At 38.8% G+C, this 14354-nt stretch overlaps 1 protein-coding gene across 1 annotated transcript in view; it reads left to right on the top strand.

Annotated features, from left to right (window-relative positions):
* Positions 1 to 14354, top strand: part of GLIS3 (GLIS family zinc finger 3) — a gene marked incomplete at both ends in the record, with an annotated part of 184517 nt that overhangs the window by 31142 nt on the left and 139021 nt on the right. Inside the window, one exon of the mRNA XM_082497990.1 lies at positions 10657 to 10864. Coding sequence (XP_082354116.1) covers positions 10657 to 10864 — 208 coding nt within the window. The remainder of the gene's footprint in view (positions 1 to 10656; positions 10865 to 14354) is intronic.

The raw sequence follows: 14354 nt of genomic DNA on the forward strand, positions 1-14354 counted from the left end.
GAGATCAGTGCGGGAACGTTTTTAATGGTGAAAATAGCATGTGTCAAAAATGTGCTTTTTCTCAACAAAGTACTTTTGTTTCAGGAAAAAAGAACACCCTTTCCATTGTGTGTGGAATGAGGTTTGCATGATGCTTTGAGATACCACTACTGTAGCAATTCAGACTTTGATAGTGTCTGATAGACATGCTTGAAATGTATATATCAGTTAACAAGATTATCACTTAAAAAGACAATTGTATTTTTACTGAAAAGTTTTTTGAGGTGATAAAATATATTGATATTTAATGAAGCATGAAACTTTTAAGTGAACCATGAAAACAGTAGTTAAACTAATTAACTGAGTACAAAGCCTCTTAGAATACATATGTTATGTGGGCTGTATGCTTGTTATTTCTGCCTGGTTAAACTGACAACTAGGATAACATTCTCGTATTATCTTTTAGGAGGAACAACATTAAACAGTACCTTGTTTTTAATGCAAGGAAAAATAGAAAATTGTTTGTTTCTACTGCTCAGAAACTCAGGGACAACGCAGTGTAAAAAAATTACCTTTTAGTATCCTTGCACAATAGACTTTATCTGGGAAACAAAAACATACTGAATGTGATTGCAATGTACTTACGTTCCTGCTTGCATACCACAAGAGCCAGTTTCTGCAGTTCTTTCCATGTTAACATTTGCCACCTGTTCTTAATTAGTATTCAACAGGTTGGCGTTTGTTCTTCTTTTTTCCTGCCTGTGCATTTTGGTCCCTTAAAGGAGCAAAGATGCCCGTCTGAGCAGCAGTGATCAAATACCTTGGGTTATCTGTAAAGATTTAGAAAGAGAGCCTCACATGGGATTACAGTTTAACATTGAACAAAGCCTTTATTGCATGCTTTTTTGCTGAACAGTTGTCTCCTTCTGGATAATGACTGGCACTGATGTGTTACGGTGCCAAGACTGAACCCTGGCCCATGCTGGAAGTCGAAAGCAACCTGCTTGCTCTTCTCTGCTCAGGACTCCTGCACAGCTGGAGGCAGGTTTTACTAGGGGGAGGTCACCATTTGAGTTGAGGCAGCCTCAAGTTGCTGAGAGTTTGTCCTCTTACTCTTGGTGCTCTGCTTTATGGAGCTAGCATTCCCGTGTCTAAGCGGTTAGAGGAGACAAAAGATCATAGAATCATAGAATGGTTAGAACTGGAAGGGACCTTAAACATCACCTAGTTCCAACGCCCCTGCCGCTGGCAGAGACACCTTCTGCTAGACCAGGTTGCTCAAAGCCCCATCCGGTCTGGCCTTAAACACTTCCAGGGATGGGGCATCCACACCTTCTCTGGGAAACCTGTTCCAAGTGTCTCAGCACCCTCAGAGTAAAGAATTTCTTCCTAATATCTAACCTAAATCTACCCTCTTCCAGTTTAAAACTGTTACCCGTCATCCTATTGCTACACTCCCTGATAAAGAGTCCCTCCTCACCTTTCCTGTGGGCCCCCTTCAGGTACTGGAAGGCTGCTATAAGGTCTCCCCAGAGCCTTCTTTTCTCCAGACTTAACAGCACCAATTCTCTCATCCTGTCTTCATAGGAGAGGTGCTTCAGCCCTTGGATCATCTTCGTGGCCCTCCTCTGGACCCGCTCCAACAGGTCCATGTCCTTCTTATGTTGGGGCCCCAGAGCTGGGTGCAGTACTCCAGGTAGGGTCTCACGAGAGTGGAGTGGAGGGGCAGAATCACCTCCCTTGACCTTCTGGCCATGCTTCTTCTGATGCAGCCCAAGATGCGGTTGGCTTTCTGGGCTGTGAGTGCACATTGCCAGCTCATTCTCAGGGCTGCTGTCAATCCATTCTCCTCCCAGCCTGTATTTGTGCTTGGGATTGCCTCAAGCCATGCGCATGACCTTGCACTTGTCCTTGTTGAACTTCATGAGGTTTGCACAGGCCCACCTCTCCAGCCTGTCCAGGCCCCACTGGATGGCATCCCTTCCCTCCAGCGTGTCAACTGCACCACACAACTTGGTGTTGTTGGCAAACTTGCTGAGGGTGCCCTCAATCCCACTGTCCGTGGTGCCAGCAAAGATGTTAAACAGCACCGGTTCCAGTACCGACCCTGAGTAATGCCACTTTCACTGCTCACCACTTGGATGTCAATTCATTGACCACAACTCTTTGAGTGCAACCATCCAGCCAGTTCCTTATCCACCAAGTTGTCCCTCTGTCAAATCTATGTCTCTCCAATTTAGAGACCAGATGTTGTGCGGGACATTGTCAAATGCCTTGCACAAGGTCTTCCCTTTGCCTGGGGCCTGGAGGAAGGAAGGTGTCTGCTTCTTTCTTCCCAACATCACTCACTGCCCATACAACCAGGCTGACAGGAGAAGCAAGTATTAGGTGTGCACAAGGAAGGCTGCCTCCATGTTAGATAATAGTCCAATGAACACAGCAAGAAATCAGAAGTTACTGTGTGAACAGGGGGGTACATTGCTATGCTGCCTTGCTTTGGTACATGGAACAATAAAGTTTTTTCAGTGATGAATCTACATGCGCCCATGGTTACAGATAACAAAGCTCCTTCGTGGTATTTTCTAAAATGCTAAGGATATTGAGATAAGAGAAATTATCTGATCTGAGCATCTTTCAATTAAAAGTGAGGAAAAAAACCTTCAGGAATTACTGGAAAAAATGCTAAGTATGTGTTTCTAATGTGAAGAAAAGAACAAATATGCAGTGAAGGTTGAACACTAGAAGTTGTTGTGGGAGATTAAGTGTTAGAGTCCAGAGAATTATTTTTGTAAAGCATTTTCTTATTGCCCCTTCATAGTTGGCTGTTCTGCATTACAGTCAGGTGGTATCAGCAAAGAAGCATTCCAAGAACACTGCTGGAATTGATCCACTTATTTTGCAGTTGAGTGCAACACTGTTTAATGGGCAAAGTGTTTCCCTATAGATTTCGTTTGAGTCCTACCATTCATAATGTATGAGGAAGTTTTAACAATATTATTTTTTTGTTTGCCTCTCAAGTAATGCCACTTGCAGGTCAGTTGAAATAACATATGTGCTCTCACACATATACAGATGGATGCTCTGTGTTCATTTAGGGCAGATTCAAACAGTAGTTTCCCAATGGCACTGAAACTGGAAGGTATTATCTGTAATTCCAATACAATTATTTTTTGTTCTTTCAAATATATGTATATTTCCGTTTTAACTATAATAATAATTTTTTCTCTGTCTGTATTGTAATGGTATTTTAAGGAGCTGGCTAATACTGAAATTTAAAATACGAAACTTAGTTTTTTTCACTTGTTATCATTCACAGTTACATTAATATACCAGTACAGTAATACATTACATGACTAGTAGAGTTTCTCTTGATTCATACCAGTTATTTGAGAAGAATATGACGCTTGCAAAATGTATTAATTTTTCAAAAATACAAACTAAGTGGTTAGGCTAAGTTTTGTAGGTAGAAACTTACCAAAAGCTTGTATGAGTAACGAGTACTATAGAGAAGTGGTAGAATAAACCAAAGATATAAAGCTGTGCAATAAAGCTTCTGCAATAGAAGAGCACATACTGTATATTATTCTAACAAGGACAAAAGCAGAAGTCATTTAATGTCACTGATAATAAATAAGGAGTTACCCATTGCAGCTAAAACATTTATATTTTAGTTCAGTTAAACATTTACTGTCTGTGCAATAGTTAACTAATCACTTCTTAGTTTTTATGCAAAATAAGAAAACAAAGTAGCTTTCAAAATAGCTTTTTAATAAGTGGGAGGCCTTCCTGATATAAATAAAACATTCAGAATTAATATGAGATCTTATAAATGTCTGCAGATCTAATTGAAAATCTTTGTTTTACAGTATGCGTTTTCTCTTGGAAGTTTCCTGAACTTGTCTTGTTTCATAATATATTCTTAGTTTAGTCATTACAAGCCCGCTGTTTTCATTTGTTTAAATTTAGTGGTTAAAGTGTTCCATAGAAGTAGGTGATCTCATTGCTGTCTGCTTTAAACCAGCTAAGTTAATCACCTGTGAGGTATTGTTTTCACCGGTCAGTTCTGGATAATTTTTTACCTTGGTTCCACTTGAAGGGAGACATTGTTTTTCATTGTGCTTTGTCAGTCTCTTTTGTCTCACAGTAGAGCTGCTGAAAATACATGCTTGATTACTTCATACAATGAATGGAAAATAGCATTGCAAATTAGTGCAAGCTAATTTACCAAGTGGGCTCTGATAGTGAGGAAACTGTATTTCCAAGATTCAAAGGATGGAGAGCTTTTAAAGTGCATACATGATATTTTCTCATAATACAGTGTGGTCATGTAATTCTGTTTAGTGTATTTCCTCCAGATTATTTTTCTTGATTGTAAAGATTAAGACTCTGCAAACAGTTAAGAACATGGGAATTGCCAATAGTAGTCAAATTAATGGTCTGTCTAACTCACTGTTCAGAGTGGGCACAGCCAGAGGCTTTGGAGGAAATTTCTTACTAGCAAGGCATTGCTATTTGTAAGTGTTAAGAAAATCGTGAGCTAAGATCATAACCATGAGTTTAAAAACAGTGAGATTTTAGGATCATAGGGCCATAGAATGGTTAAGACCTGGAAGGGACCCTAGAGCTCATCGAGTTCCAACCCCCCTGACATAGGCAGGGACACCTCCCACTAGACCAGGTTACACAAAGCCCCATCCAGCCTGGCCTTGAACACTTCCAGGGATGAGGCCTCTACAGCTTCTCTGGGCAACCTGTTCCAGTGCCTCACCATCCTCACAGTAAATAATTTCTTCCTAATATCTAATCTAATCTCCCCTCTTTCAGTTTTAGGCCATTACGCCTCATCCTATTGCTACGCTCCCTGACAAAGGGTCCCTCTCCAACTTTCCTGTAGGCCCCCTTTAAGTACTGGAAGGCTGCTGTAAGGTCATGCTGGAGCATTTTTTACTCCAGGCTGAACACCACCAACTTCAGCTTGTCTTCATAGGAGAGGTGCTTCAGCCCACTGATCATCTTCGTGGTTCTCTATTTCAGAGTTTTCTCTCTAACTACAAAGCCTTGATTCTTTTTAAAAAAATTATTTTTAAAGAAAATAAAGGCCAAGAGTCACCGTTTTACTTACATGTAGTTTCTGTGTGGTGTAGTGTAGTTGAGAAACCGCTATATTTCATAAGACTTTCAATAAAAATCATAATTTGGCAACTTTTTGACCCATAGTCTAGAAATTTTCTTACCCCCTGAAAAATTCCAGATTGCATGCCATACAGAAATTGCTCATGCCTAATGTAATTTTGACTGAATTTCTGTGTAGTTCACCTACAAGCCTCAAGGTTTCCGAAAAAAGACTTGGGCTCAGAGGATGATACGAGTGTGAACAAGCCTGGATTCCCAAAGAGACAAAGATTTTGGCTGATCTTATGCTAATAGAGGGTAGTGGAAATCTTCCCCCCTATTCTGCCTTTTTTTTTTTTCTCCTTTGATGCTCTATTTTACTACACTTCAAGAGGGTTTCAAGTGGTCTGATATCCATTGCCCTTTGGCTGGTGTCTCTGTCTATGTAGTTGGTGTGCAATAGTGCCTCTTAGCTGGCTGTAGAAACAATAGAGAAGTGGCCATTGTGTTTAAGGACAAAGGAACAAGTGCTAGCTCTCTAGTAGTTACCAATAATATGGCTCAAATTGGTGGAGGGGAAGCCTGAAAAGTTTGGCAGCCCTGAGGCAAGAGGGATTAGGATATTCCCCATCTGGAAACAAGTCTTCCAAGCAAACCTTTGAGTTTGTTCAGTCAGCAGCTATTGTGAAGTCCCTCCAAATAGCGTGCCAACAACCCCACAGAGAGGGGGACACACAGCAAAGATGAACGTGGTAGCTGGGGACTGCATCATCCAGAAGATTCATCATGTTGCCGAAGATGACCAAATTTGGTTTGAAAAGGCCTTGGTGGCTTATATCTAATCTACATGAAGAACATATTAACATGATCTTACTTATTGCTTTGGCCTCTTTCATCTTTAGTATTTATTTTCTTACTGTATGCTTTTTTGGGTGTCCCCTTTTGTCCCTGTTTTGGTGAATACAGAATCCACACAAACAAGACTGGAAACCAGTTACAAGGGAAACTTTAAAACCAATGGTTTCCAAAGCTCTTAATTACTGTATGTGAACAGACAGAAAATTCCCTAGGGAAATTACCTTTTGCTCCTTTGTTGCAGTTCTTTTATTTCTAGCTGTTATTCTAACAGTAACAACAGGACAGATTTTCAGATAATTTTAATAGCTTTCTTTCATACTGATTAATTCAGTTATTGCAGAACTTATTGATTGAAGAGATGATTGAATTTGATATTGTGTTATGTGTTTGGTATGTTGTGCGTTTCAGAACACCAAACAATTAAAACTGGTTTTGCTATTACATGTTTTTGTTGTATGATCATTTATACATGGGAAGCATAGTTTACAATTTCAAAGGTTTGGTGACGCAGTTTCATTTTATAACCTTAGTTACTTGGCAGAATTAACAAGTTACAACTTTTGACTTGGAGAAGTAGACAAAGAAACTGGATGGTTTTCAATCAATATCTCATAAAAGAAAATGTGTTTAAATGGAAATAATTTCATATTGCACTCTGCCTCTGAAAAGTATGAATGATATAAATTAAGAGAATCTTATTTGGAATTCAATGCACATGAATTAAAGTCATCGTATTTTTCTGTATTCTCTGAATGTCCTTCAGAAGATTGCAGTGAAATATTTTTGCATGTCAAGGATGAGTGAAGCTTAGCTATTAACCAACTATAGAGAATAAACGGGGAAAATAGGCAAGCTAATGAATGAGGAAGTGAATGGAGTAAAATATTTCCATAAAATATTTTTACTGTTTATACTTGTTAACTATTACTGGTAGTTATCGATAAAGAGCAGTTTTGATTTATGTGTAATATGTTTATTTGGAGGAAATAACATGCTAATCAACCATAGCTCTTCCTGTGAGCCATCTCTGGACTGATGCCACCTCCTCAACTGTTGTTGCCTTTAGTGGGCTATCTCCTGGTTTACATCTTAGTATATCAGAAAAAGAAATGACTTCTATTGCTCATTTAAATTATTAGGTCTATGTATTTTTCTTAGAATCTACAGCCTCATTCAAAACTCACTGATCTCCTCCAAAGAGGTTCCCATTTATCTCAGCTGATGTAGATTCAAGATATTAAGGAATTCCTGATTGTCCTTTCACTGTCTTGAAATTTTTCAGGCTTTGGGTCAATGATACAGCAAACCTGGACGGAGGACTCCTCTTGCACTATGGGTATATGATGCCAAATGCTGGTGTGGGACATAGTAGTTCTGCCAGTTCACATTTATTTTGCACTTCCGAACACATTTTCTGACAGCTTGCCTTTTAGCACCAGGCTCATGCCAGGTCAGATGTCCGTGTTGCACCTTTTTAACTTTATGCTAGATCAGATGTGGTCTGTGCTGCTGCAGCTGGCTCAAAGTCAGCATAAGTTTCCTATCTTGCGCTCTGACTTGGGTCAGCAGACGTGATTGTATACTGACGTCTGATTCAGATCAAATTAATACTGCTCAGTGACCTGCAGGGCACAGATGAAGTATTAGTGAGGGTCTTTTGGCACTTTTACACCTGTACGAAGCAGAGGATAAAATGTGACTTTGCTTTTCATAGCAGTAGTACTTTGCAGTCGCTTTGAATGGGAGGAGCTGATGGTAGATTCTTTCTTGATAATCTGTCTCATGCCTTTTAAGTGGAAGAATTGTCATTTTTTTGCCATAACAGCAAGTGTTTATCAATGATAAAAAGAACAAAACCTTTTCCTTCCACTTCTGCACCAGAGAAATGCCCAGGCAAATGTTTATTAGGACTGGAGTCTGGCATTACTTTCGTCTGTCATCCCAGTAATACAATCTCTCCAAAGTACTCCTTTCCTTATTTTTTCCGTTCAGTGACAAGTGACGAGACCATCTTTGGCCTTCATCCTTACACAACAAATTCTCTTAGCTGTTCTTGGCATCAGTGAGGTGCTGTTTATGCACAGGTAATAAGAGCAGATCCTATCATTCCAAGGGAAACCGGAATGTATTGAGGATGCAACATTCTGTGTTTACAGTACTGTTTTGACACTACTCCCTTTCCTGGGATTATTTTTTTTCTGACATGTAAATTCCAAGCAGCTCAGGTCTAATCCTGTATAAATAGCAATTTCACTGTATGGTTGAGATTGCCATTTGAACCGATTAGGTGACATGTGGCCTGTCCCTAAATGATAATCTTGATTTCTGGATATGATAAGGTAGATGTTATTGTTACCATTGAAATTTGTTGAAAGCAGCTTATGAATGAAGAGCATTATGGTGTCATCCAGGGAAGAATCAGTATATATTTGGTACATTTTTGTCATAGAGCTGCTCTTCTCAATGCTAAATATTAGGTTTATATCTTATTAAGTAGTCAATATATGTAGGCTCTACAATCATTACAACTGTGTTTCAGTGTCAAAATCAGTTGGATTTCTCATGTTATTATAGCATGCTTCCCTGTCTTTTATACCCTTAGGTGCAGAAAGCCTTTGTTTCTACATACTAAAGGCACTTTTCTGAAAAACAGCTGACTGAACATATGCAAGACACACATACAGAGGCATATTATGTGGTAGTATGTATTTTATATGATGTGAAGGTGTCGTATAAGTTTTTAACTTCACCCCACCCAGCCTTTTGCTAAGAGGAGTAGTGTTCATATTACTAATTACTACCAGGGGCAACTTATGCTTTTTGTCTAATTTTTGCTTGCTGTTTCCATTTTAGCACTCTGTAACATTATAAAAGGAACTAATTTAGCTTTAGTGAGTTCAAAATACAAACTGCTTCAGAGGAAAGAAAAGAAAATGTCTTTCTAATGCATTTGATTTAATCTTTAGTGAGAGCAGACAGTAATCCTACAAAGCTTAAAAGCTTTTTTCCTGGTACCCACAATGGAGTTGAGTGCAGTACAAGGAATTCTCCTTCCAATTCCATGTTTGTCCTTGGAAATTTCCAGTCCTCCTAGCTAAATTTCGGGGTTGGTTATTAAATGTTTTCTGCTTTCCTCACCCTTGAGTTTTCAGTCAGAGCTATATTCTATGTTTTGAAGTAGTAGCAATGAGTAAGTTGTTTTTCTTAAAGGGCTGCCATATTTCATACCAAGGAGTACATTTCGGTGGTGGATCATGCAGTCAGCTTGTAACATCTGTACACGAATTTACAAAGCACTTAGGATCCCAGTGGACTGAGAATTATGCATGTGCTCCTCACATATATGTGAGATATTACTAATTAGTCAAAGAGAAGAATAATAATTTGAAAAGAAGGCACAGACCTCTGAAACAGGAATAAACATATCTATTTGTTCTCTTATTATATATTTTTTAAAAAAGCTATAATTTGAAAATTCTATGGTGAATTGCAAATTTTTAAGATAATCCTATTTGATCTGGAGGAGATTGAAGGATTTGGATTTTCTTCCTATGACTGTGAGGGCCATAAATGCCGTAATATATTTTTGTGTGAAGTTCACAACCCATTTGAACATCATTGAGAAAAAATGGTATGTGAGTTGTACAACCAAGTCAAAAGTAGATTTAATTTAGAAAATGATTTAAATTGAAATACTTTTCACTATTTGTCCTGATGTTGTTATCCTGCTTTGGGGAGTAGTTTGAACACAGGGAAGCAGCTAGAAATGTGAATAGTACGATTATTAATTTCCAGCTGTGATGAGAATTTGCTAGATATCCAACAACTTCCGTGTGATGACCTACATTTTAACTTTTTCATCTCCATGCGTTTTAATGCAGGGGATCTTGTAAACCAGCATCTGTGACCTAAATCAGAACACAAACCACACAGAGCATTTTGCAGTTGTATCCCACTTGCGAGCTGCCTCTACAATTATCTCATGCTACTGTGTAATAGCCATCAGTTTGAGCCATGGCAGCAGTGATTAAGAGCAGATTGCGGCCTTTTAAAGAAAGTCCAGAATGCTTCTCTGCTTGATCCAGCTCGAATGCCTCTCCCCAGATCTCCGAGGAATGCTGGGTTCCAGCTGTAACTCGCTCCTGCCAGAGAAACTACTCAGCCTGTGTGCTTTGCCACACCAGTCTTGTTGCAGGGATTGCGATTCACACGCACGCCTGCAATCCCCTTGCTTTTTGGATGGCTCGTGATAGGAAAGATGGAAGGGCTTGCAATGGCTTGAAGCTGTGTTGGGGGTTTGGTAGGATTCAAGGCACGGTGGTGCTCCTGCAGCCTCCTTGGGTTCTCTCTTCCCTCCTTCTTGAGAGAAAGGTGCACTTATGACTTGACTGTCCCTCAGCTGAGGGCTGGTCTTTTACCCAGACTCTTCCAGTGGTGTTTTTTCTGCTGTTTACCTATGATGCCTGGTCTTTAGTTTATGTCCTTCAGCATATGTTTTAAACATGCATAATTTATTAATTCCCCTTTAGAATATTGCTTTTTGTGTTTGGAGAAATTTGCAAAATCCTGTTATTGGTCCCATGTTTCGTCCTCATCTGAAGATACTCAGTTCCAGTCACTTTTCCTACTTTGCAAAGTGATATGAGTTCTGTGGCCTCATCATGGGTTCATGGGAGATGAATACTAACCTGCCTTGTTTATTTTTAGGAGGTCTTGGTTATGGACCCCGGTGCAAGTCCATTGGAAAAGGCAGCTGCAGCAATGTAAGAGTCACCAGCAGTCCCATGACAGTTCAACAGCTGGGACCTGTTTCACCTCTCGCTAATCAGGTTTCAACAGCATGCAACCAGATCAGCCCTAGCTTACAGAGGTCTATGGATGCTTCCAACCTGAGGGCTTCTCCATCAGATACAAGGTCCTGAGTTACTTTTTTATATTCAGTATTTAAAGAGAAGGTATTTTAATCTTCTGTAATTTAAATGCAACCTTTCTGGTCATTAAAGTGGCCTAAATGATACTCTCTTATGCCACAGGAAATGTAATTTGATGCAATTTTAATTCAAATCAGCTGTAATCATACTGTTTGGATCACTCAAATCATGGGTGGAATTTGGCCACACGTTTTCTGTGTTTGATCGGGCTTTTTTGTTAGATAAAGATTTTCATAGTCACTGAACTGTATTTTTGTACATCTGCAGTGGCAGTGACCTGTTTTAAGCTTACCATAGTGCTAAGCATGTTATGTTGGTGCCGGACAAGTAGTATGAAAGTCAGACAAAATAAACTTAAATTCCCTGCTAACATTCCTTTCTCCTCATCAGACACCTTTGCTTTCAGATTATTTAATTGCTTACATAATTAAGTTAATCGGATCAATTGTTCCCTGTCTGTGCTGAGCCAGCTGTTAACTTTATCTTAGTCTTGTGTCCCTGAAAACTTGTCCATTTTCCTAGCTCTGATGGGTAGTCTAATACCAGGTTCTCCCTATAAATGTTGCCTTTTTATATCACTAAACCACAGATAAATATTTGCTAATTATTTTTTAAATGCTTAAATAACTTCGGAGATTGTGGCCATGAGTATTATCAACAAACATGAATGAAGGGAAGAGTAGGGTGGCAGAGCACTGGAACAGGCTGTCCAGAGAGGCTGTGGATTCTCTTTATCTGGAGATACTCAAAACCTGCCTGGATGTGTTCCTGTGCAACCTGCTGTAGGTGAACCTGCTTTGGCAGAGGGGTTGGACTAGATAATCTCCAGAGGTCCCTTCCAATCCCTAGCATTTTGTGATTCTGTGAAAATAGTTATTTGACAACCTCAATACAAGTATGTTAAGCACATCCCTGGATATTAGTTAAACATACAGTGAGAAAACACTCTGGTGTGTTATTTCAGAAGCTATGTTTCCACTTTTGTAGACTGGACTCATGCAACAGTCGCCTACTGAGTTGAAATGTAACTGTTCTTATTTACAGAAGGCCACAAGAGTCTTTATTCTCAAAGCAGTTTACATTTTACTATATTGCTTTATTACAAGCCAAGGAACATTCTTGAAATAATTAAAATTGCTATTATGTAACTGGAAGAAAGCCTTGCTTTACTCTACTATAAGATAGTTTGTGACATTTCTGTCACTTCAGTTTTGAAGACTGAGTCCCCTGGGAGAATTTACAACGTTAATTATGCTTCCTATGCAAACATGTCAGGGAAAACCATTCAGTCCTAAAATGGTGACAAATGAAAAATCCAGAGACATGCCTTTGAGACAGAACAAAACTGATGATATAAAAAGTATCATTAAGTAATTATTACTTACTTAATAAGTTTTAGGTGTGCCTGTATGGTTCCAAACACTGTTATTTTTATCTGAATGTGTGGTTGGATGTACTATGTCAGTACTGAATTATATGGTTTTGTTTTTATTTTAAAGAAACATTTACTAAGGGCAAACTGAATTTGGAACTCTGGCAGAGTCGAGGCTCTAGTGTCCCTAGAGTCTCTTTTAATGATTTATCAATTAAGGTGTTATAAAATCAGTTTGTCACACAAAGAATGTTCATTTCAGCAATTTTGCCCTCAAATTTACTATTTTATAGGGCAAAACAAGTTTAAAGTCAGATTTTAATTCACAGATTGTTGAAACACTTTTTTTTTTTTTTTTTTTTTTTTTAATTCCTTCAGCCTAATTTGCCTAAACTGGTTGCCTAAGATGACTCCATAATCCTTCATGGGCTGAGTGCCTTTTCTGGATTATATCTCTCAGGTGTCATGAGTGTGCTCTGGCCACTCAATCCAAACCAGATTATTTGCTGAATTGACCCAAACCAAAATGACTTGTCTTGATTTTTACTGATCGAAGAAAGAAAAAGTTGGCAAAATTGGAGTTTTCCTACAGATAACATCAACTTTAGATATATAGACCATGAGGGATAAAACCTTTGCCATCTTTTTTTGAGAGTTTCCCAAAAACTTTTTCAGAGCATTCAGATAGAGTGCTTGAAACCAGATGTAATACTGCCATTTATTTTGATGAAAATCAGAAAAGGACCTGGGAAAGTGCAAAGGGTTCTTGGCTAGTAAAACAGAACACCATGCAAAAAGACAAGGAAACACAGGTTTCACTCTTCTGTTTTTATGGTTAAGATTCTGGGTTGTACTTGGCACTGTGGCCTCTCTACACAGAGGGAGAATAGAAAGTCATTGCAAGAATCTCTTGTAAATGTTCATAAAAGATCTGGTCCAAACTCAAGCTGGTTTAGATTACAATACACAGATGTGCCAATTAATACCATCTGAACACCTGGCACAGTGGTATAGCTGGCCCTTCATTATCATATTAGGTATATTTATTTTGCCCCAGAAAACTACTTAGTCACAGTGTGGGCTGGGTTTTTAAGAAATTTTCTTTGCTTTGGGAGCTGGAATCTTTGTTACTTTTGAATTTAGAGGCTTAAGTGAGAACCAAATTTCTTCAGATTATCTGGCTCTTACTTATAATATACTTGAAATTCTGGGCCAACTTTTTATTTTTGTTCTGTTATGAGACTTTTAAAATGCAGTTTTTCTTCAGCTTCACTGATGGGTATGTCCCTTTGTGTTAGGCATTAATAGCTTTTTGAATGACACTGGTCCTACTATGCATCTGATTAAAATTCTTGATGTTACAAGAACAGACTTGTTATATTGATGCAATTTTTTTTCCCGACTTATAAAATAAAAACTTAAATAATCAAACTAGAAAAAACCCACCCTTATTTATATTTTCCAGATGTAAATATATATAGCCTTGCATGAAAGACCCAAACCTTACTTACTTTTATTGCTCTGTTGAAGACTGGATCTGTATTTGGGGTCACAGTGTACTAACATGATTTAACTGCCCTATAATGAATGTGCTTCAGCAAGATCCATTGATAACAGACCCAGCAGCCTGAATCAATTATTTTCACAAATAAATATCCCTTTAGATCAAAATCTTAAACAAGATTGACCCACAGCAGTCTCATTTTTCTCATTTCTCTCAATGTGAATTGTATTCAGCATGTTAATTGTGCTTTTCTTCAATGCTCTGTTTTGAAAGTACCTTTTAAACCCTTATGGAGTAACATAACCTCCATAACAGGACTCTATACTGATGGTCAGTCTGAACAGGATCTTTCTTATTCTGATAAATCAACCATCCGTTACAAAGCAAGTATCTTGAGCAAAGAAGCATTTACCCTTCTATCCCATAGGTCACCGCAGCAAAGCTGGGTGATATTTAAAGCGATATTTCTGCTGTTCGTGGGCTATCTCAATGCGCAGACGTAGCCCCTGCAAATGTCTTCCTCTCTCCCTCAGCCTGTGCCAACATTCCCCTCTAGACAGAAAGGGGCTGAGGGGGTGGCCAGGGTGCCCTGAGCACC

The sequence above is a fragment of the Vanellus vanellus genome (genome assembly GCF_965231255.1).
Source record: "Vanellus vanellus genome assembly, chromosome: Z".
Lineage (NCBI taxonomy): Eukaryota > Metazoa > Chordata > Aves > Charadriiformes > Charadriidae > Vanellus > Vanellus vanellus.